The sequence below is a fragment of the Xiphophorus couchianus genome, chromosome 15, assembly GCF_001444195.1.
Source record: "Xiphophorus couchianus chromosome 15, X_couchianus-1.0, whole genome shotgun sequence".
Lineage (NCBI taxonomy): Eukaryota > Metazoa > Chordata > Actinopteri > Cyprinodontiformes > Poeciliidae > Xiphophorus > Xiphophorus couchianus.
In genome coordinates, this window is record NC_040242.1 from 7,834,985 (window position 1) to 7,853,610 (window position 18,626).

At 37.0% G+C, this 18,626-nt stretch overlaps 1 protein-coding gene across 1 annotated transcript in view; it reads right to left on the reverse strand.

Annotated features, from left to right (window-relative positions):
• ezrb (ezrin b) overlaps positions 1-18,626 on the reverse strand; it is a 34,785-nt gene that overhangs the window by 7,351 nt on the left and 8,808 nt on the right. Inside the window, exons 3-9 of the mRNA XM_028040158.1 lie at positions 16,605-16,688; positions 9,241-9,336; positions 7,590-7,864; positions 7,256-7,339; positions 7,013-7,159; positions 2,241-2,337; positions 1,906-2,069 (exon numbers count right to left, since the gene is read on the reverse strand). Of these exons, the coding sequence (XP_027895959.1) occupies positions 1,906-2,069; positions 2,241-2,337; positions 7,013-7,159; positions 7,256-7,339; positions 7,590-7,864; positions 9,241-9,336; positions 16,605-16,688 (947 nt within the window). The remainder of the gene's footprint in view (positions 1-1,905; positions 2,070-2,240; positions 2,338-7,012; positions 7,160-7,255; positions 7,340-7,589; positions 7,865-9,240; positions 9,337-16,604; positions 16,689-18,626) is intronic.

Below are 18,626 nucleotides of genomic sequence, written 5' to 3' on the forward strand. Positions count from 1 at the left end.
TCCTTTTCATTCAACTTCACAGCTATGAATTATTCTTTTCTGGTCCATCAAAAAGCAAGCTACATTGTTTGCCTTTATATAAGCTTTGTGATGGTGACAAAATACAAAAGCTAAAAATAGGTATCCATCCCTGCATCTTTTGTGGCTACAAAGTCTAAAATAATCCTCATGCAAATAATATTTGCTTTGCACAGAGGTTGATGTCAGTTTACAGTCGTCTGGCAACACAGTTCCCATAAATATGACAGTACTGTTTATGACAGAATGCCAAAGTATGCAGAGAAATTGCTCCTAAAAAGCAGCATGATGTACTCTAATCAGGACTATGAACAGCAGGTTTAATTAGCTAATGTTGCATCTGTGTAATATTCTTATTTACAGTTTAATCGTTTGGCATGAGGCATAAATAATAATCATATTATTTTGAAGATTGCTTTGGCTCAAAAAGCTGTGCCATCTGTTAATGGATGGTTCTAGAAATACAGGCCAAGATGCAAACTTTTAAATGTTTTGAGCATAAAAAAAGTTGATCTGCTTCATTAACATCCTAACTGATTAGTAGAAATTACTCAACTTCACAGTCAAATAATTTTGACAAATATTCAATGTTTTGGTTCTACTTTGTGAAAATATGTTTGATGTCATTTTTTTATGACAAATAAAATTTATTTTTGGAACAACATCAAGAGAAACCACCTTAAAAAGTTTTAAGCAGCAATGCCCAACAAAGATCTTTATAATGCTTATTTCACAATTTATTCACATCATAAATATTTGATATCAACACAAAACTTATTACTTCTGCTTTCCATGTCTTGAATTATTTCAGCTCTCTATTTCTTTAGCAAAAGCAGATATCTCCCGGTATGTTTTAAAGCAACTCTTCCTGAACTTTCTTCCATCGTTTCCCAGCAGCCAAAACTCGTACAGCCTGCCGAGAGCTACTGTTTGAGAACCAGTCCTCTTGTCTTTCATGGTTTTTCTTTTGAATGTCATTGTCTCATCTGTGTTGTGTTGCATCATGATGTTTAAACAGCTGTGTGGACAGACCGCAAGCTGACAGCTGTGGCTGGGACCACAGTCATATTTCCTCTGTTCAGTGCTCCTACATTTGGAGAGGAATTTAGTTTCCAATTTAGAGGTTTCCAATTTAGTTGTGGTAACCCTACAGCACAAATTATAAACATTAGTTGGGCTTGTGCTAAAGCACTACACAAACAGCATTTGGCGGAAGCTAATGCTAATGCGCTAACTTAGACTTAGACTTAGACTTAGACTGACTTTATTGTCATTTTGCATGCACAGGGTGTATACAGAACAAAATTTCGTTGCATACGGCTCAGGACAATGTTTTGAGCTTTCAATGTTGTGAGGTTACTCCAGAATAAAATAAAATACAGTATAAAATATGAATATAAATATAAATATAGAATATAAAGTGCAGGAATGACAGTAAAATATAAGTTATTTAGCTCTGTACATGTGCAAGGTATAAAGTGGAGACCAGATTTTGAGTGCAGTCCAGTTAAGAGTTCAGCAGTCTGATGGCAAGTGGGAAAAAGCTGTTTCGGAACCTGGTGGACCTGCACCGGATGCTCCAACCATGTCACCAACTCTGCTGCTCGTTTTGCCTAGTTTGACTGCAGCATGGATTTAGTCAGAAAGCAGACACGGCATCAAGTAGATTTCAAACTGTTAAACTTAAAATTAATACAAGAATCAGTGAAGATAATCCAATTACATCCTACTAACAACCCTTAATTTACTTAAATACAGAACTAATATTAAAAACTTTAATCAAACCAGAAATGATTCAGTTTTTGACCAATCCTAAAGTCTGATTTTTTCAGGATTAATACAGTATATTAATCCTTCCTTCCTTCATTCATTCAAGCTCGTCTGTACCTCTCCTTCTGTTTCATCTGCTTCTCCTCCATTGCCTGAGCCTTCATCTGCTGCACCTCGATTGTGTCGGGCTTACGACGACGCATGTAGAGGTCATGGTTGCCCATGCACAGGTGCAGGATGCTTTTGTTGATCCTCAGTCTCGGGGCATAAAACACAAAGTCCTGAAAGTTTGGGGAGGAAAGAAATTGAGAAAAATTTAATCAATCTTACATCGCTACTTAGGTTATAACAAAAGTTCTTTAAATGAGGGAATAGTAAAAAGTGGTGTAAAAAAAACGGATTCTAATGTTGAAAAATTAAAGTAGAAATGATGCCCATGACATTTTACTCACTGGAGATTTTTTGTCTATAGGCTTGATGATGAACTTCTTGTCATTGAAGGAAATGTTTCTGATCTCACTCCAAGGAAAGCCAATCTTTGGCGTCAATCTGAAGAAGAAATCAAATAAATTATTGCAAATAAATACATAAATTTAAAAAATGAACCTTTTGGATGTAGTCATAAATTATTTCATTTTATTTTTTTAATAGCATGTCAGAAAAGTCAGATGATATGGTTGTTCCATTTATAACAATGTCCACCTTCTTGAAGTTTAAGCAGTTATTTTGGCTTATCACCATTACAGAGAAGTCGGTGAAAAACAATACGGTAAAATTTCTGGAATATGATCCTCTCTGTTTACATTCGGTACAAAATTTGAGATGAGGAAATAGAATAGGAGGGTGCGCACAATCAGTCAAGCTGGGACGGGCGTTTATTGTATCATTTATCATTTTTAAACAAAAGATAAAATAAAATCACCAGAATTGTTGGAATTTTTCATATGAGCATCAATAAACAACAATAAATTGATAATGTGCCTTAACAGATCAAACTTCTTTATGTGACCGTGTCCTATAGAAGAATATTTCACAGTTGTGTTTGTGGAGCAGTGACATGCAGCCATAGCCATTCAGTTGCTTAGACAGAAAGACTGGAAAGAAGTAGTAAGTACTTTGTTGTTACTTTTATGACTATCATATCACCAAATTCCTACAGTCAAGAACCGGAAATTAAATGTTTCTGTCTTGATTATTAGATGGTTAAGATTTCAGATTGCTTAAAATCTTCTGAAAAACATTTCTGCTAAACCACTATTCACCTCTGGGCCTCTTAGTATTAATTGAGCATGGTTTAAAAACTCACAGTCTAGATGAGTACAGTTGTTGAACATTGGCATGTTAAGTTGTTGTACGCCAAGAACAATAATTGGGACACGCTGCTATCAGAAGGAACCATCGGTCATCTATATGCATAAAAACTAACAATTCTTCTAGTTACTTCCCTAAAGTCAAATCAGTCCACAGCTACAAACCGCTTTCAGTCTAATCTCCTGGCTCAGGGGATAAATCTGGGGTGTGGTGGCTCACTGTGCTGTTGTCCCAGACAAAACTGAGCCGCTGCCCGTCTCGCTCCATACAATGCAGAGCGGCGCTGTCAACAGGGCCGAGGCGATAGTGCTGTAATCTGTTAAAGCAGCAGCTGAGCATGCAGCCAAACTTGCTGCCATGAAACTCCCTGAACTGGAATTTCACTCCATCGTTGACCCTGACACATGCTTGTGGAATTGAGAAAACAATGTGCTGTTATCTGCTGAATATTTCCCATCGGAGCCGTGTGGTTTATTAGATGTGCTCTATCAATCGGAGTGTGCTCTAGAGAACTGGCATTTGTAAAAAAAGATTTTGTTAATCTATACCTCTGTATCAATCAGTAACAATCTTTAGATATATGGGTATTAGAATGCAAATATGACTAATTTTAAGAATAATAAAATGCAGTTCAAGCAGAGGTGCTCGGTTAAAACAAGCATGGCAAACTTCAGTGTTTATTGCCGGAATATAATTTCGCACTGTGAAAATAAATGTAGAGTTAAACTTTTTCCAGGAATCGCTATGGTTGAAAGAAAGTTTTCTCCAGCAGTTTAACCTTTTACAGGAGCAGGATGGCTTCTGTCACTTTGAGTGCAGAAACAAGGACAAAATCAGATTAAAATGGTAATAATCTACCTGAGAAATATTCCTGGCAATAGGGTAAGACTTACTGGATGTAACCTGAACTTAAAGGCAGGGCTTTTATATATACAAACAGTAAGCATTTTTTACTTGGTGAAGTTTTGTTTTAGTCATCTCCAGTTTGTTCTTCTTTACAGATCAAAGTTTCTGTTACATTTAATCAATTTCAGTATTTTTGTTTGCAAACATTTGAAGCCAGCAAGCCATGCCGAGTACCAGTGTGTTACAGATTTTATTTAAAATACAATCTTTAAATTGCAGACTCTTTGTACAGTTGGAAGATTTACAGGTGTTATATTCCAAGATGAAAGTAAACAATTATTCAGCTGTTATTAATGTTACTTAATGCCACTTGACAAAATGCAATTTCTGTTACTGGCTTTCAGAATTGTTGACGAAATTATGCGTTTATGATGTTTTTATGATATAAAGCACTTTTAACTGCCTTGTTGCTGAAATGTGCTGTCCAAATAAACTTTGATTGATTGACTGATTAATGTTTTTCACTCCTGCTGCTTGGAGTCAGGAACATATCTCAGTTAAACAGCCAGGTTTTAGACAAGATGAGAAAAAGTAGTTATAGAAAGGTAACCAGTACAGGGGAAAAAAAGTGCTAAAATATGCCTATAGAGTAACACAGTAGTGCCCCTCCTCCACTTGTTGCTGTGCACTGCCAGTCACTCATACATTTTTGCGTTACCACTGGAATAATAATTTCTCATTTAAAATAAAATTTTATTATACTTTATACTTGTTACAAATTTCTCAAAGGACAACAAACTAATAAAAAGGTTCTGTTAAAAAAAATAAGGGTCAAGGGTCGTCATACCCTGAGAATCTAATGTCTCCTTCAAAATAAAAAATAAAATATGGTCCTTAAAGCCATTTGTTTTGTTCTGTATATTTTTTTAAAACAAAATATCTTCAAAGAATGTTTAAGATCTTATCTTAGGATTCGTCTAACTTTCCCATCCTGAAAGATGCTAAGATTTACAAATCATGAGAAATGTTTCAAAATAACCACAAGTAATGTGATATATTAATCTCTGCAGGTTTTAATTTATAGAGCAGAAGATTTTTTTTATGTACTTCAGGAGCATAAGGAGTTAAACCTTTTGCTCCAGGCTATACCTCAGTGAAGCCTTGGCTGCACTGTTGCATTGTGGGTCGGTCGCCCTCATTGGGAAAGACTGTGCTACAGTTCAGCCTCACATTCTTAAGTGCCGCAAAGCTTGAAAAACCAGTCAGTGTTGGCATGGTTACAGCAGAGGGCAGCGCAGAGGAGAGGCCTTTCTTTGCTCATCAGGACAAGACGTTCAGAAACACACACACACACACACACACACACAAGGTCCTGTTCCTGAATGCTTTACAATCACAGTCATAATAAATTACAAATTGGATCTTCCTAAATACTCACTCAGTAATTTAAAAAGACAAAGAATTCAGCAGTGAAGCCTCAATTAAAGTTCTTAGTATGAAGCAGGTGGGTGGCTTAACCTTAACATTACCAAAATGTTCTGCGCTTGTTTCTTCCACCAGCAGCAGGCTGGTCTGGAAGCTACCAGAGGAGCCACTTTAACACAAGATGGACTCTAATCTACAGCAGAGCTGGCAGCATTTCCAGTATAAGGTCAGTGACTGAAAGGCAAGTCACCTGGGACGAAGAGCTACTTTAACACGGTGCACTTCACTCCACTAATCCCACAGAGGACAGGATCTGTCTGAATTTAATTCACCAAATACACAGGGTGATAATCCCCCACACTGTACTGCTCTGTAAATAAGGTGCACATAAAAATCTGATCTCTGTGGGATGTGAGCAGCAATCTACACATGTAGGCCCCAGAAACCCTTCAAAGATGAAAGGAATATTTTCATTTCTTACTCTCGAACAGGAAAAGTAAGTGTTGACTGCTGGCAGATGTGAACCTGGTTCAGCAAGTTTATCTTAGTGTTTTAAGTGGGAAGAGCTCGGCCTGAGTCAGGCGAAAATCATGATAAATGCCTTTGTCGTGAAACATCTGCAGCTTAAATCTAATTGAAACTATGATTACGTGACTATTAAAGGCTCTAATAATCCACCACAATTAAATAATTGCACTACTGATAGTTGTGTATATGGATTAACACATTCTTTTATAGAGAATTAAAATAATAAATGTGAACACACCTAATAAAATCTAATTGACAGGAAACATGTTTATTCCTCTGAAAATTCAACATAAAGAACGACAATTCAACCTGAAACTGAAAGAGCCAACAACTTCTAGACTGATTATCACCACCAATAAAATATCTGTGCAATGCAGCCAGCAAAGGCCTAATCATGCAGCGATCGCTTCAGACTTAACATCTTTAGTGTTTCAGATTCATTATTGTGTTAAGAAGGAGACTTTACCATCTATGTTTACCTGTTTTTTAATTCAGTATATGTGTGTTTAAGCAATTAACTGCTCCTCAGAACAAAGAAACTTTAATACTTTTAAATTTATTTTAAACATTTCTCCAATAGATTTAGAAAACAGTACTCAACTCCTAATACAAATGCACAAAAAGTTTTATATCTGTTCCAAGCAAGAACAGATATAAAAAGTTGCTTAAAAGAAAGTTATTAGTGTGCTAAAGACAGTTTTGTATGACATTAAATCTGCTCCTCGTATTAAGATGTAATGGTCGCTGAGAGCAGAAACGGTATTAAACGTATGATAAATGGCAATAATTTATGTGTGTTATGTTGAATTGGCAAAAACTGTTTTTGTAAAGTTTTGACCTGCTAATAAGAAGAGACCAGAAATCAACTATTAAAATTAATTAATTAAAACCAGAAATATATCATAAAAGTCTATTAAGAATTTAAAGAATAACAGACAAACAACCATTTGACATTACAGTCCTAATTCAACAGGACTAAAAGAGATTCCAGTCAACATACATCTGGCCAAGAAGTTTAGCTTTGTACAACCAAACTGTAGGTCAGAATATAAAGAAACACCAAAAGTATTTTTACTTTTGGAATAAGTAATCTTATAAATAACAAAATGCTTACTTGTCATCCTTCTCATAAATGTTGAGACCCAGTGCGTCCACTCCCAGCCTCAGCTCTGTTCCCTTCTTATTCTTAATGTCAAAGTAGTTGACTCCGTACATTTCCAGGTCCTGAGAAATCTTTAGGTACTCCAACATGGCGTCCTCCCTGCAAGACGATCAGGAAACGATCGGCCCAATCAGCCACTGCACTTCTCACAGCAGAGTTTAAAATTATCAACACAAACTGAGTTTAATAACTCACCTCAACATCCCAGAGTGCTCCTCGTGCCACACCTGGATTCGTTCCTCCCACTGTTCTTTGGATAACTTGTGCTGCTCCATGACTCTAAACACACATAATTAAAACACTTATTTACATCTCAGCAGCAATCACGAAGAAAATCCAGTAATTTGCTGTGCTGCATAACCAAAACTAATGTTACACAACTGGATTGTAAAAAACATTTTTTGGTAATTACCCCGCTAATAGTACTTCTTCTTCTTTGTAAAATTACCAGTTAAAGTGGAGTGCAAAAATAATAATAAGAATATGCCAATTATTCAAATCTAGAAGAAAACAACGTCGCACATCTTACCTCTGAGGCAGCATGCGTTCATTGACCAGATATCCAGGCCGGTGGACTTCTTTGTCGTAGTCACCAAACTTGGCCTGGACTGCGTAGGAGGCCAGCAGGACTGCGGTCTCTGGTGGACAGTAGATCTCGTCGCCAAGGATGCCCTCTTTTACTTGCAGGAAGAAGAGCTTCTGGGTGACTTCCTGAATCAGTTCCTCAGAAACGTCCTCAGGGAAGAACTTGGCCCGAAACTTAAACTGTAGTGGGTTGTCCTTCTTCACATCTTGAGATGACACCTGTAGGGGATTGAAAAGCTCAGTTAGCCGTAAAAAGCTAGAAGTGAGCCTGCTTGCAGTCTGTGGAAAGACACTGATCTGGTCAGACGAGACCAAAATATAACTTTCTGACCTTCTTGTAAACCATTACGTGCATAAACACATCATGATGACACATAGTGGTGGGAATGATTTCAATTATCAATCGCAGAAGAATATCCGATAGAGTCTGCAGTAAAGAAACCTAAAATCTACTAGAGAGCTGTTCAGACACTTGTTGCTCTTCCACAAGACATTTCATTACCTGTAGAAGCTGGAAATCAACTGAATCATTGTAGTATCGTGTACTTAATTCATCAATTAAGGAGTCTAGCTTCCCTTTCATTGGAAGTCAACTTTCACAACTGCCAGCTCAGTGAACATTTTCACAATGTCCTCCTTTCTCTAAATACAAAACAGGAACCAAGCACTCTTGATTGATGGCTTAAAACCAGGAATGTTCCAGTTTGAACTTTTTATTGTGCTGATTAGCTGCAGCGCCCAGTTAGCACCCTGGGAACAGCTTCCTGCTGCTGACTGATGCAAACAACCCATTCTCTTTTTCTATGCGTCTCTCCGTGACCCTTGTTTTTGATAGTAAAATGCTGAGAGGCGACTTCTAAACTTAGCAAACAGAGGTTAGCATGTGATGCAGAGAGGACATTAACCTCAAACTGACTAATGCAAACTTATTGACCAACTTTTTGCAGTTGTGTGGCACATTACTGAATTACATAACAGCCAGGCTCGCAATGGAGTTTTTAAGCACATATTAACCATCTGCATATGGGTTCTTATTTCTAAAAAAATCAGTGGAATTACCCATTAAGAGATTTTCCGTAAAGTAAACCATTAGTTGGTCTATTTAGCTTCAAAATAGACAAATTATATCCAGAACATCTGGAGTCCTGCGTCTTTGCAGACATTACTTCATCTGCAGCCCAATTTACTTTAGTTAGGTTAGATTATCCATATCTCAGAGAAAGAAAGTGCCTGGTGTAGTCCAGGTAACAAATGTTTACAAAAGAGAAAGATAAAGAAATGGTGGCTTACATAAAGTTCAAATAATTTACCTCCAGCTGATAACATGCAGTCAGGAAGCGACTGAAAATAAGCTGCCATGCACTACATATGTAAAATACACACATAGCAGCGTGGTAGCTACTGATTTACTAAAACGCAGACATCAGGTCACTGAAATCACTTTTCAGTTCACAGGGTTGCAAAAACTAAAGTAGCTATTTATCTGGAAATGTCACTTTATACCCAAGATCCTTCCATTTCTATTCTAGTATTCATTATAACCCGAATATCATGAAAAATCATCTATTTTTCTTTTTTGTTAAATATGTGCTTACCTTTTTGTCCAGTTTTAGCCAGTTGGGGTAACCTTTGGTGTCCACATACTGCAGTCCGAAAAACCACACCTCACGTACACCGATGGTTTTTAACACCTAAATAAAAATAAAACAGCAAAATGTTTATAGGTTGTGGCTTCCATATAAACTACTGTACTACTTTTCATTGCAATTTTTTCCCCTTCATATTTTTAAATCAATAATTATTTGACCAAATAATGATATGCACAAATATAAATGAAAAATGTTCCTCAAAATAAAAAAGATTGATGGTCATATTTAAATATCGAAGAGGAAATGGTAAGTTGCTACTGGTCAGGCAGATTTAAAAACATGAAAGAGCTAAAAAAAAACAATAATAATAATAAAATAAAAACCTCCTCAAAGCAAACTACTTATCTTTTCAATAAAAAACATTTCTTTTTAAATCTGGGAAAATTTGAGAGGGACATCGGTGTATTTTATCATGCAGTGTTGACAGGACTCAATACTAAAAACACACAACCCATGCTTTAGGAAAGTAATATGTGGCGACATAACTTTTACAGCAGGAAGAGATTGTACCTACAGATACAGTTGTTTTTGTAACAGTTTTTCCACGACAAAATATATCTTCCTCTAAAGCAATAAGTTAATAAACCGCATTAAAGTTTTTCAGCATGTTATCTCAATTCAACTCAAATTTACAAAAGGCACCAAGCTAATTTGTTGGTTTTATTAAATTACAAGGCCTAAGTGCCAAGAACTGGGTAAAGAAGTGAACCATTACTAAAAAACAGACCATAAACATACTTATTTTTGATAAACCTTACTCCTAATTTTAAGTTTTGTGATCTATATTTTGCGCGAGAGGACAGACACTCATATTTTACCCTTATTGGCAAAGCAGCAGCTCTCTAAATGAAGGGTTTCTGTTCACATGCTTTTCTGTTATTAAGCTTCAACAAAGCTGTTTTATTGTCCAACCAATGGGAGGGAGAGATGCTGTAAAACCAGGATGTGTTGCATGACTGGTGTTGTGTACTCCAACTTCAGGAACACAGTGTTAGACATTCAACTATGAAGGGCTGGTATAATAACTATCAATTTAACAATACAACTCAAGTCCCAGGAACAGGAAGAGGAGGAGTTTTACTCTTCTGACCTCTTGCTCAGCAGTGAAAAAAAATCAGGGAGGCAGCACGCAACCCAAAACCCCCTTTCTTCACTGGTGAAGGAAGGCTGCCCATCGTTCAGGAGCTTTGGATCCAAAATGAAAGACTATTGCATTAATCAGTCAAAGGAGTAAACCTTGATACTGGTTTTGTTTGGAACTCTGCAAAAGGAACCTTGAAGCTACAAGTTCCCCAAGATTGCCGTCAAAAACTAACGCTGACTGCCACCCCACTGAAGGAGAAGAAAGGCAGCCGATGTTCAGTCGAGAGCAGAGAAACACAGCTTCACCGAGTTGCTGCCTACGCAAACCAGTGGTAGGAAAATGCCCCAAACAAACCCCTGAACAAACGCTGTGGTCCGATCCTGGACCGGAGTTGAGTCGACCACGTTCTGAGTCAATGCTGCAGCTAACTGATTACCAATTCAGACTTGGTGAATAAAGCATTTAACTGTGCACAACAAAAAATTAACGCACATTTACCCTTTGTTTTTTTTTTAAACATGAGTTTATTGTTAATATACCCTTGTATATTTGAGAGAAGTTATTTGTATTTCATTCCATACACCTGTGTAGTGTCCTGCTGTTCAGGTAACACCTGTGCTAGACTAGTGCCATCATCTATTATTATAAAATCTAGGTCAAATCAGGCATTATTTATAAATAATAACAGACTACACCACTTGGCAATTTTCTCAATTGAGTACTTTTGATCGAAATTACTAGTTTTATTAATAATGAAAAATTATTTATACCCAAATTTACACAACCTACTAGTTTGACAATAGGCAAGAACACAAACAGCTGGTCTGCATCTGGGGATGGAAACTCTTCAACGACAATTTTTATTAGTATCCATCAATGCAGATTATTAGGTTAGTCTCAAGTCAAACCGCATTGGAAAAACAGGAATACTTAAAGATAGGCAGTTTTACTGTTTTATTTTCCCCTTACAATAAGTTTTTTAATTCTGGGAAAAGACAGTTATAGGTTTGGAATAATCACTTCTTACACGAGAGGAGTTACAATTTTCCACTGGCTTCTGAGAGAAACCAGAGTCTGTCTTTATGGGTTGCACAGAAGTTTTCCTACACCAGAGAGGGACTTTTTTTTTTTTTACATTTTTGCTTCTATGCATCTGTTATTAAGTCAATCGACCCTTTGCCAGGCCCTTTCTGAACACATTTATTCCAAAAATCTCCACCCAGTCAGCAGGTGAGGTGGTAAGATGTCTGGCTGAAGTTTAAGTGAACATGTTGGCAAGGCTGCATACGCCAAGGATAAGCTCCAAGAACGATAAAAATAAACTCAAAAACTCCCACACAGTCTGTGGTTTGCACAAAATACAGAATCAGACTGGGATGTGGGACTAAATACACAAATGGCTCAAGTTCAGGCAGCACCTAATGGATTGTACTTAACGCAACATCAGGAAGACGCCTGAAACAAGAGATTCTCCCAAAACAAGCAGGCCTTTCATGGTTGTTTTTGCTTCAGGCCTGACTGAGTGAGATGGAGATACAGTTTGCGGCCACACAGACACACATAATCTGTTTTTTGAGTTACAATAAATTATTAAGCTCTTTTATAGCTTAAACAAGTTTCACCTAACGAAGAAATAAACCCATTTTAAATCCAAATTGCATTTGTTCTGTAAGAGGAAGGTGTTCTGGCAAGTTCTCATGACTTTTGAGGGTTCAGACGCCCAGTTTCGTAATTACTGAAACATTACTGAAAGAAATCTTCATAAAAGCATAAGTTAAGGGCTTATGCTTTTATATAGGTTTAAATAGACAGGTTTGAAATTTAAACCTGGTTAAATAGCACATTTTTAACAGGGATTGCAGAATTTTATATAAATCTTCCTCAGTTAGGCAACACGTTATTAGTGCACTAGAAGAATAAACATGTTTAATATATAAACGGAGATATGAACCTTAGTTCAAGATATTTATATAACAAAATGTAAACAGATTTGTAAGTAAAAAAATCCACCTCTTTCCACCAGCAGATCTTTAATGAAAATAAACTAAATATAGAGATTATTACAATCATCCAAGCTTGCTTTTACTAGCCAAGAAGAAGAATTTTGATCTAATATTCTTCTTAGCTACTAGCTAAGAAGCTAGAAAGCGCTTTCTTCTTCTTAGCTAGCTAGCTTTCTAGCACCAGATGCTAGCTTCTTAACCTGCCGACTAGCACTTTGTGATAGCTTCCTAGCTAGCTAGCTGACATGTGCACAATAAAAATGAGAATCAGAAATCTCTTTGTGATCAGTAATTTGGTCAGTACGAAAAATACATTTAAATACAATGAAAATTACACAATAAAAACAGACACTGAAACCATTGTGGTCAGTTTAAAGATGTGGATCCTTCTCAGCTACTGAGTCACCAGCTACCTCAGACTCATTTTAGGCAACAGAGTGAAAGTTGACACACCACAATGGCAGAAAGCTGGAGTATATAGATTCATCTACCAGCCATCACATAAGGACTGAGACCAACTCCTCTTGGTTTATGAGATTTAGGCCCAGCAGAGAAAGAAGGGAATGTTGCTGGACTGAAACGGCAGAACTCTGCATCCTCTGAACTGAATTACCTAAAGTCCACCGACTGAAGGGAAGGGTGGAGTTCACAGACAAAGTCAGGCTGTTGAACAGCGACAAAAAGCACAAAGATGAAAGAGTACTCTTTTGAGGTGAGGGACAGTCCCTTTTTATTATAGTGAAAAAAGGGTGAGTTTACTAACATGAAGAATAAGTAAAATTAAGAACATGCTAACATGAGAGCTGTTCCTGCTTTATTTAGAACAACTTTGCAGCAAACTTTGAATGTAGCTCAGACATAGCGGTTGGGTGTCAGGTTGAATTTGTTTGGCATTTTGCATCAGGCACCTATAAACCAAACTGGATTTGTTTCATCAATCGAACCTTCCAAAGCTCCTAGGCAGACTTTTATCTAGACGTAAATTTTGGTTTGTCACCTATCAAACAACATCTTATGAACAGTTTCTCTTTTTGTTTTGCGACTTTGTTATAAGATGGTATTTAGTCGAGATAAAAATCTACACCACACGTTTCTGGTGACTTGACAACAGACATCAGTTGATCAGAACTCAGTACGTCAATTTATAATCTTTTTTGTTTCTCCACTCCTTTTTTCTCCACGTTTCACCAAATCCCTCCTTCGGCTGTGTTTACTAGTTTTTGGCATGACTGCATAAAAACATCTAAGCATTATTTAATAACAGTGTGTGGATTTAAGAAAAAATCTGGCCACAAATGAAACAGTTTGTTAAGAGAATCAGTACAGATTAAAATAAAATGTCAAAATCGAATCAATTCAAAATGGGGTTTTTCCTCTAATGTCAGCTAATCAGTGCGATTCTTTTGTCTTTTGTGACGTTGATGTCATAAACTCAAATACAAAGTGGAACCAAGAGTGCTTTTTAAAAAGTTTTATAAAATCTGACAGTGTTGTGCCGTTATTGGCATATTTGTTTGCAGTGGAGAAATACTGCTGTGGAGGGTCTTTAAACATACCCGACAAACGCATCAATTAAGCTGAAATTGATGTTGCTCGGCATATAATAAAAGAAGCATCTACACAAAGTCACGTGGAAGTGAAACTGCAGCAGGGTGTGTAGGGGAGTGGCAGATGTTTCTCTTTAAGACCTGAAAGACAGGGACTAAAGGTGTGATCAGTGCTGACCACAGGGGCCACACCAGACTGAGACTGAACTCACTGCTGTTACTCAGCGTTCCGACAGAACCTGTCCGATGCTGCCCAATGGAGGTTCAAACCATTCCAGGCCCGTGTTCAAAGTGGCAAATTGATCTTTGCATCAAAATCGACCACTTAACTACCTCTGACTTTGTAACAGGGAACTGTGGAACAGCACAGCAATCTCAAAGGGTGGGTGGAAAAACTCACCAGCAGCTATAATTAGACTAATAGCTCGTTTGTCTTTAAAAAAAAAAAAAGACTATAACCTTGTTGGTTTTATAAACAACTGAGATGATGGGAGAATCCCCTGACTGGCAGCCACGGTTGCTAGACATGCTATTGAAAAACAGGTTTTACAGGAAGTGGTTAAAACAATGCTTTTCCTGCTCTAGTCCTGTCATGAAGCCACAGTGGAGTTCGTACTAATCATTCGTCATCTAATTTTGGATTCAAAGGACGGAGTTTTACAATAGAAACGCTCCAAGAAAGGAAAATACAAACTATTGTCTAGGAAGTTACCATTACTGCACTCAGTCCCAACTGACCACAGAACAGTGAAAATCTTGATTTTAAAAGGTGACTGTGGCCTCAGGGAAAAATAACTCCAGTTAAAATGATAAATAAAGCTGTCAGCTAACAGAAAAAGAAAAAAACTTGTCTTTACCAAACACACTTTTTGTTTTCTAATAACACAGGTTTCATTCGCAACTTTAAGCTAAACTGAACTGAGGGACAAAAGTCCTTAAATGGGCTGTGTACACAGCCGAAATTTAACAAAAATTATCAGAGAGCTATTCTAAAGTTCATTAACTTTTTTATTTGTGTTAATCAGTTTTACCATTTAAATCTTCCCCAACTTTGGTCTTTTCTTAAGAGTTTTTCCAGGAACAAAAAAGCAGCTAGATGTTACAAGATGGTTCACAGACACTTAAACAGCTGAAATTTCAATTATATTTTCTATATCCTTAGAAACTGGTGACATAACTCCCTTTATTTTCAATAGAGTTGAATCGGTAGCCATAGAATAATTCTGTTAACTCAATCAAACTTGGACATGTAGATGTTATTAATTTCGTGCTGTGCTCCACAGCAAAGGGGAAAATCGTTAAAGTACAACTCAAAATCACTTCTTTCTCACTCTCTGCATCAGCACACATACGCGTAGACTCGTTGCCATAGCAACTGATAACGCCACAAACAAAAAAAACACTCATATTTCCCACACAAAGAGCAGAACATTCACTCTGTTGCAGTAAAATGGTTTTAGGCTTAATGTTTATTTTGCGATTATTAATACGTGATTGCTGTGGTACGAGGAGAAAACTATAAATATATTGCTGCACTTGACTTTACAGTATTTCTAGCTCGCTGTGACTGTCTCTTACTCTGCAGTTGTGGAGTCACAATGTCTGGGATCATGAGCGCCCCCTGCCATGAGGCAAGAGAACTGCCTGCCTCACCTCGAATCTGTTCTCTGCCGTTTCTGATCGCTCCTCAGCACACGAAACATGTTACACACACAGTTGGTGACAAAAAAAAAAAAAACACTGTACATTATATACATAAGCTAAATTATGGAAAATCAGCTCATACATTAAATGTTTTTTAGCCATTTTATTGGCAACGTACAGACAGGAGGAACATGCTCTCATAGAATGGCAGCCAGTGCAGTTAGTGAGAGGTTGATCAATCGAAGGTGAAGCTCAGCTCGCTGCTGCCTCACTGGCTGAGCTTCTGAGCATTTGAATGGGAAAATGCGAAAATCCAGCAATTTTGAAGAAAAAAATAACCTGAATTGGTTAAGCTAAATGAAAAATAGGTACTTTATAGTACAAACCACAGGGTGAAAAGAGCTTTATATATTAATTTATCATTATATATTATTTTTCCATGAAGGCTCTGCCTCACCTGCCTCCCCTGACTGCACGTCACTGGTGTAGTTGGTGAGGAAAGCTTAATATAGCTGTGTGTGTAATGTGTTAAACAATAAATACTCAGAGAGCACAATGCACATGCAAAGATTTTCCATGGAGGTTTGCCTGCTGAGCCTATCAGTTACAGGGTTTTCATTCATTCCACTTAAATAGGTAAATGATTGAAATTTGACTTTTTTTAAGCTAACTTCCTGAAAAGGCAGAAATGTAAATCTATATTTAATTGTTTAAAAGTGACAATAGACTATGTAACAAGCCTTTCCTTTTTACATGTTTAGAAGTCACCATAACCCCTAATAACCGGAAAAGATCAATAGAGATTTATCTTTAGTACATAAAACTTAAAATAAGTGGATTGAAGTTCAAAATACTGACATCAACCATCTCATTTGTCTTTTCAGATGACATTTCTCTGAATGTCTGATCTGATCTGATTACCACTTTCTATTAACAGGCTTCAGTCTGAAAGTCGTCACCTCATTTGAAAGTCTATTCTGTTCCAGCTAGGACAAAGGTTAAACGGGTAAAAAAAAAGGACATTAACTGTACCTGGTCAAACAGCTGCTTGCCCGTAGTGCTAGGCTGGATGGCGAACTCCAGCTCAGCGTCCATGGTGGTGACGCGTACATTGACCTGTAGAGGAACAAAAAGGCAGCAGTTTAAAAGCTGACACAGAGAAACAGAGCAGTTTTCACAAGATTTAATATGCAGCACTTTTTTTTTCTTCTTATAGATTTTTTTTTGTTTTGCTTTTTTGCTACATTTTAGAAAATTAAACAAAAGTTAACATTAGAGAAATATAATACGAGAGCCTGCTTTCAACTGTTGATTTCATTTATTAAGAAAAAAGTTGGCCAAATCAACCTCGCCCTGTGTCAGATAGTAATTTCTTCTCAAATCTAAACTTGCTAAGTCACCAAAAATGGAATGAAAGCAAACAGCATGTATACTTGAGCTTAAAGCAGCAGGGTGTTGTTTTTATAAAAATTGTATATATGTTTTTACCCATTTCCTAAAGTCATCATTATGTTGTGACAGCTAATAAAAGACACAATCTGTGAAAAAAGATAAGAGCTCCTTTGCCTCTACCCTCTGCTGTCATCTGAAAAAATACATTGCTCCATCAGGAAGAAAAAAAAACAATGAGAGCCAGGAGGAGGGTTTTGGCGCTGTCAATCACCCTCCTGTTTGCACCACTCACATCCTTCCCTAAATGCTCAGGCTAGATAGCATTGTCTATAACAGCAGATAAAAAGTTTTCCTGGAATGGCAAATTGTTTCTCCGCCATTAGCATATTTAGTAGCACATACAGAAGCTTGATTAACAGCGCTAAGACATTCCTCCTTGCCACGGTTGGTTGTTTTTGACCAGGAGCAGTGCATCTCTTCAGACTGCAATGGCAGCACTGGGAGGAAGTAGAGGAGATTGATGTTTTTATAGATGATCTGTCTTATACTATCACGGCATGGTGACACTTTTAACAAACCTGTAAAAAAATATTTTTGTAAAAGTTACCTAGTGTGGCTTTAAGGTCAATGGCTGGTTATTCCTTTGGTTAGAATGGTTTTCTCCTTGCAATTGTTTCCTTGGTATCATTTCACTGACTTTTAACTCAAGAAAGTGAGGTTTTACGTAACCTAGATGTTGTTCTGGGTTCAGTTTGACTTTCTGGATAAGTCATTGGTGCACTCTAGGAGTAATTTTTTTAATAGGCCAGACTCTCGCTGTAATTTGGTTGGGTCCCAAAAACGTATTAAGTTCTATGAAATAATTTTAAAATTCAAAAATGTCAGTGACTGTTTTTTACTCATCTGTCCTTGAATTTCTTAGTTTAGGGCATGGTGTGTTGCCATTTCAGATAATTTTCCCAACTTTTGCTGCCAGAAAGGTTTTGTTTAAGTGTCTTAATTTAACAGATTGGGTAATAATCAGACAAGGGTGTGGTTAGAGAAACAACTCAGCTTTCCAGGAAACAATTCATATATAATTTAATGAGGAAATAAATATTTTTACATAGGGTCAAGCTGGTTTGGATAATTTCCTTCCTTCAATAAACTAAATCATATTTTAAAATTGCATTTTGTATTTCCTCCAGAAATCTTTGCATGACATTTGTTTGATCAAATTTGAAACATTAAAACGTGACTTTAAAGAAAAAAAAAAGAAAATCAGACAAACTCCTTAAAGCGTAAACTCTTTTTTACAGTACTGCAAGGTGAAGCATGCCAAACTACTACAGAACAGAGCTTAGGTGTATGTGTGTGTATTTGCGTATGTTTGGTAAGGGGGTGTATTTGCAGAGTAAACAGCAGGGGCTCTGCTCTTTCAGAAACACACTATCTGATTGAACTGAACTGTGCGGCAAAATCTGAGGTATTCAAATATCCAGAAAATGAATTCAAGTAAATAAGACACGTTTTCATTAAAAAAAAAAAAAAAAAAAGTCACATGCTGCAATAAAGCAAACCATGATATTAGAGTGCTGGTTAAACTACAGTCACATTTGCAGAATTAAGGCACGTCTTCCAGATCTCTGGTTAATGACTGATCACAGCGATCTGCACAAACAG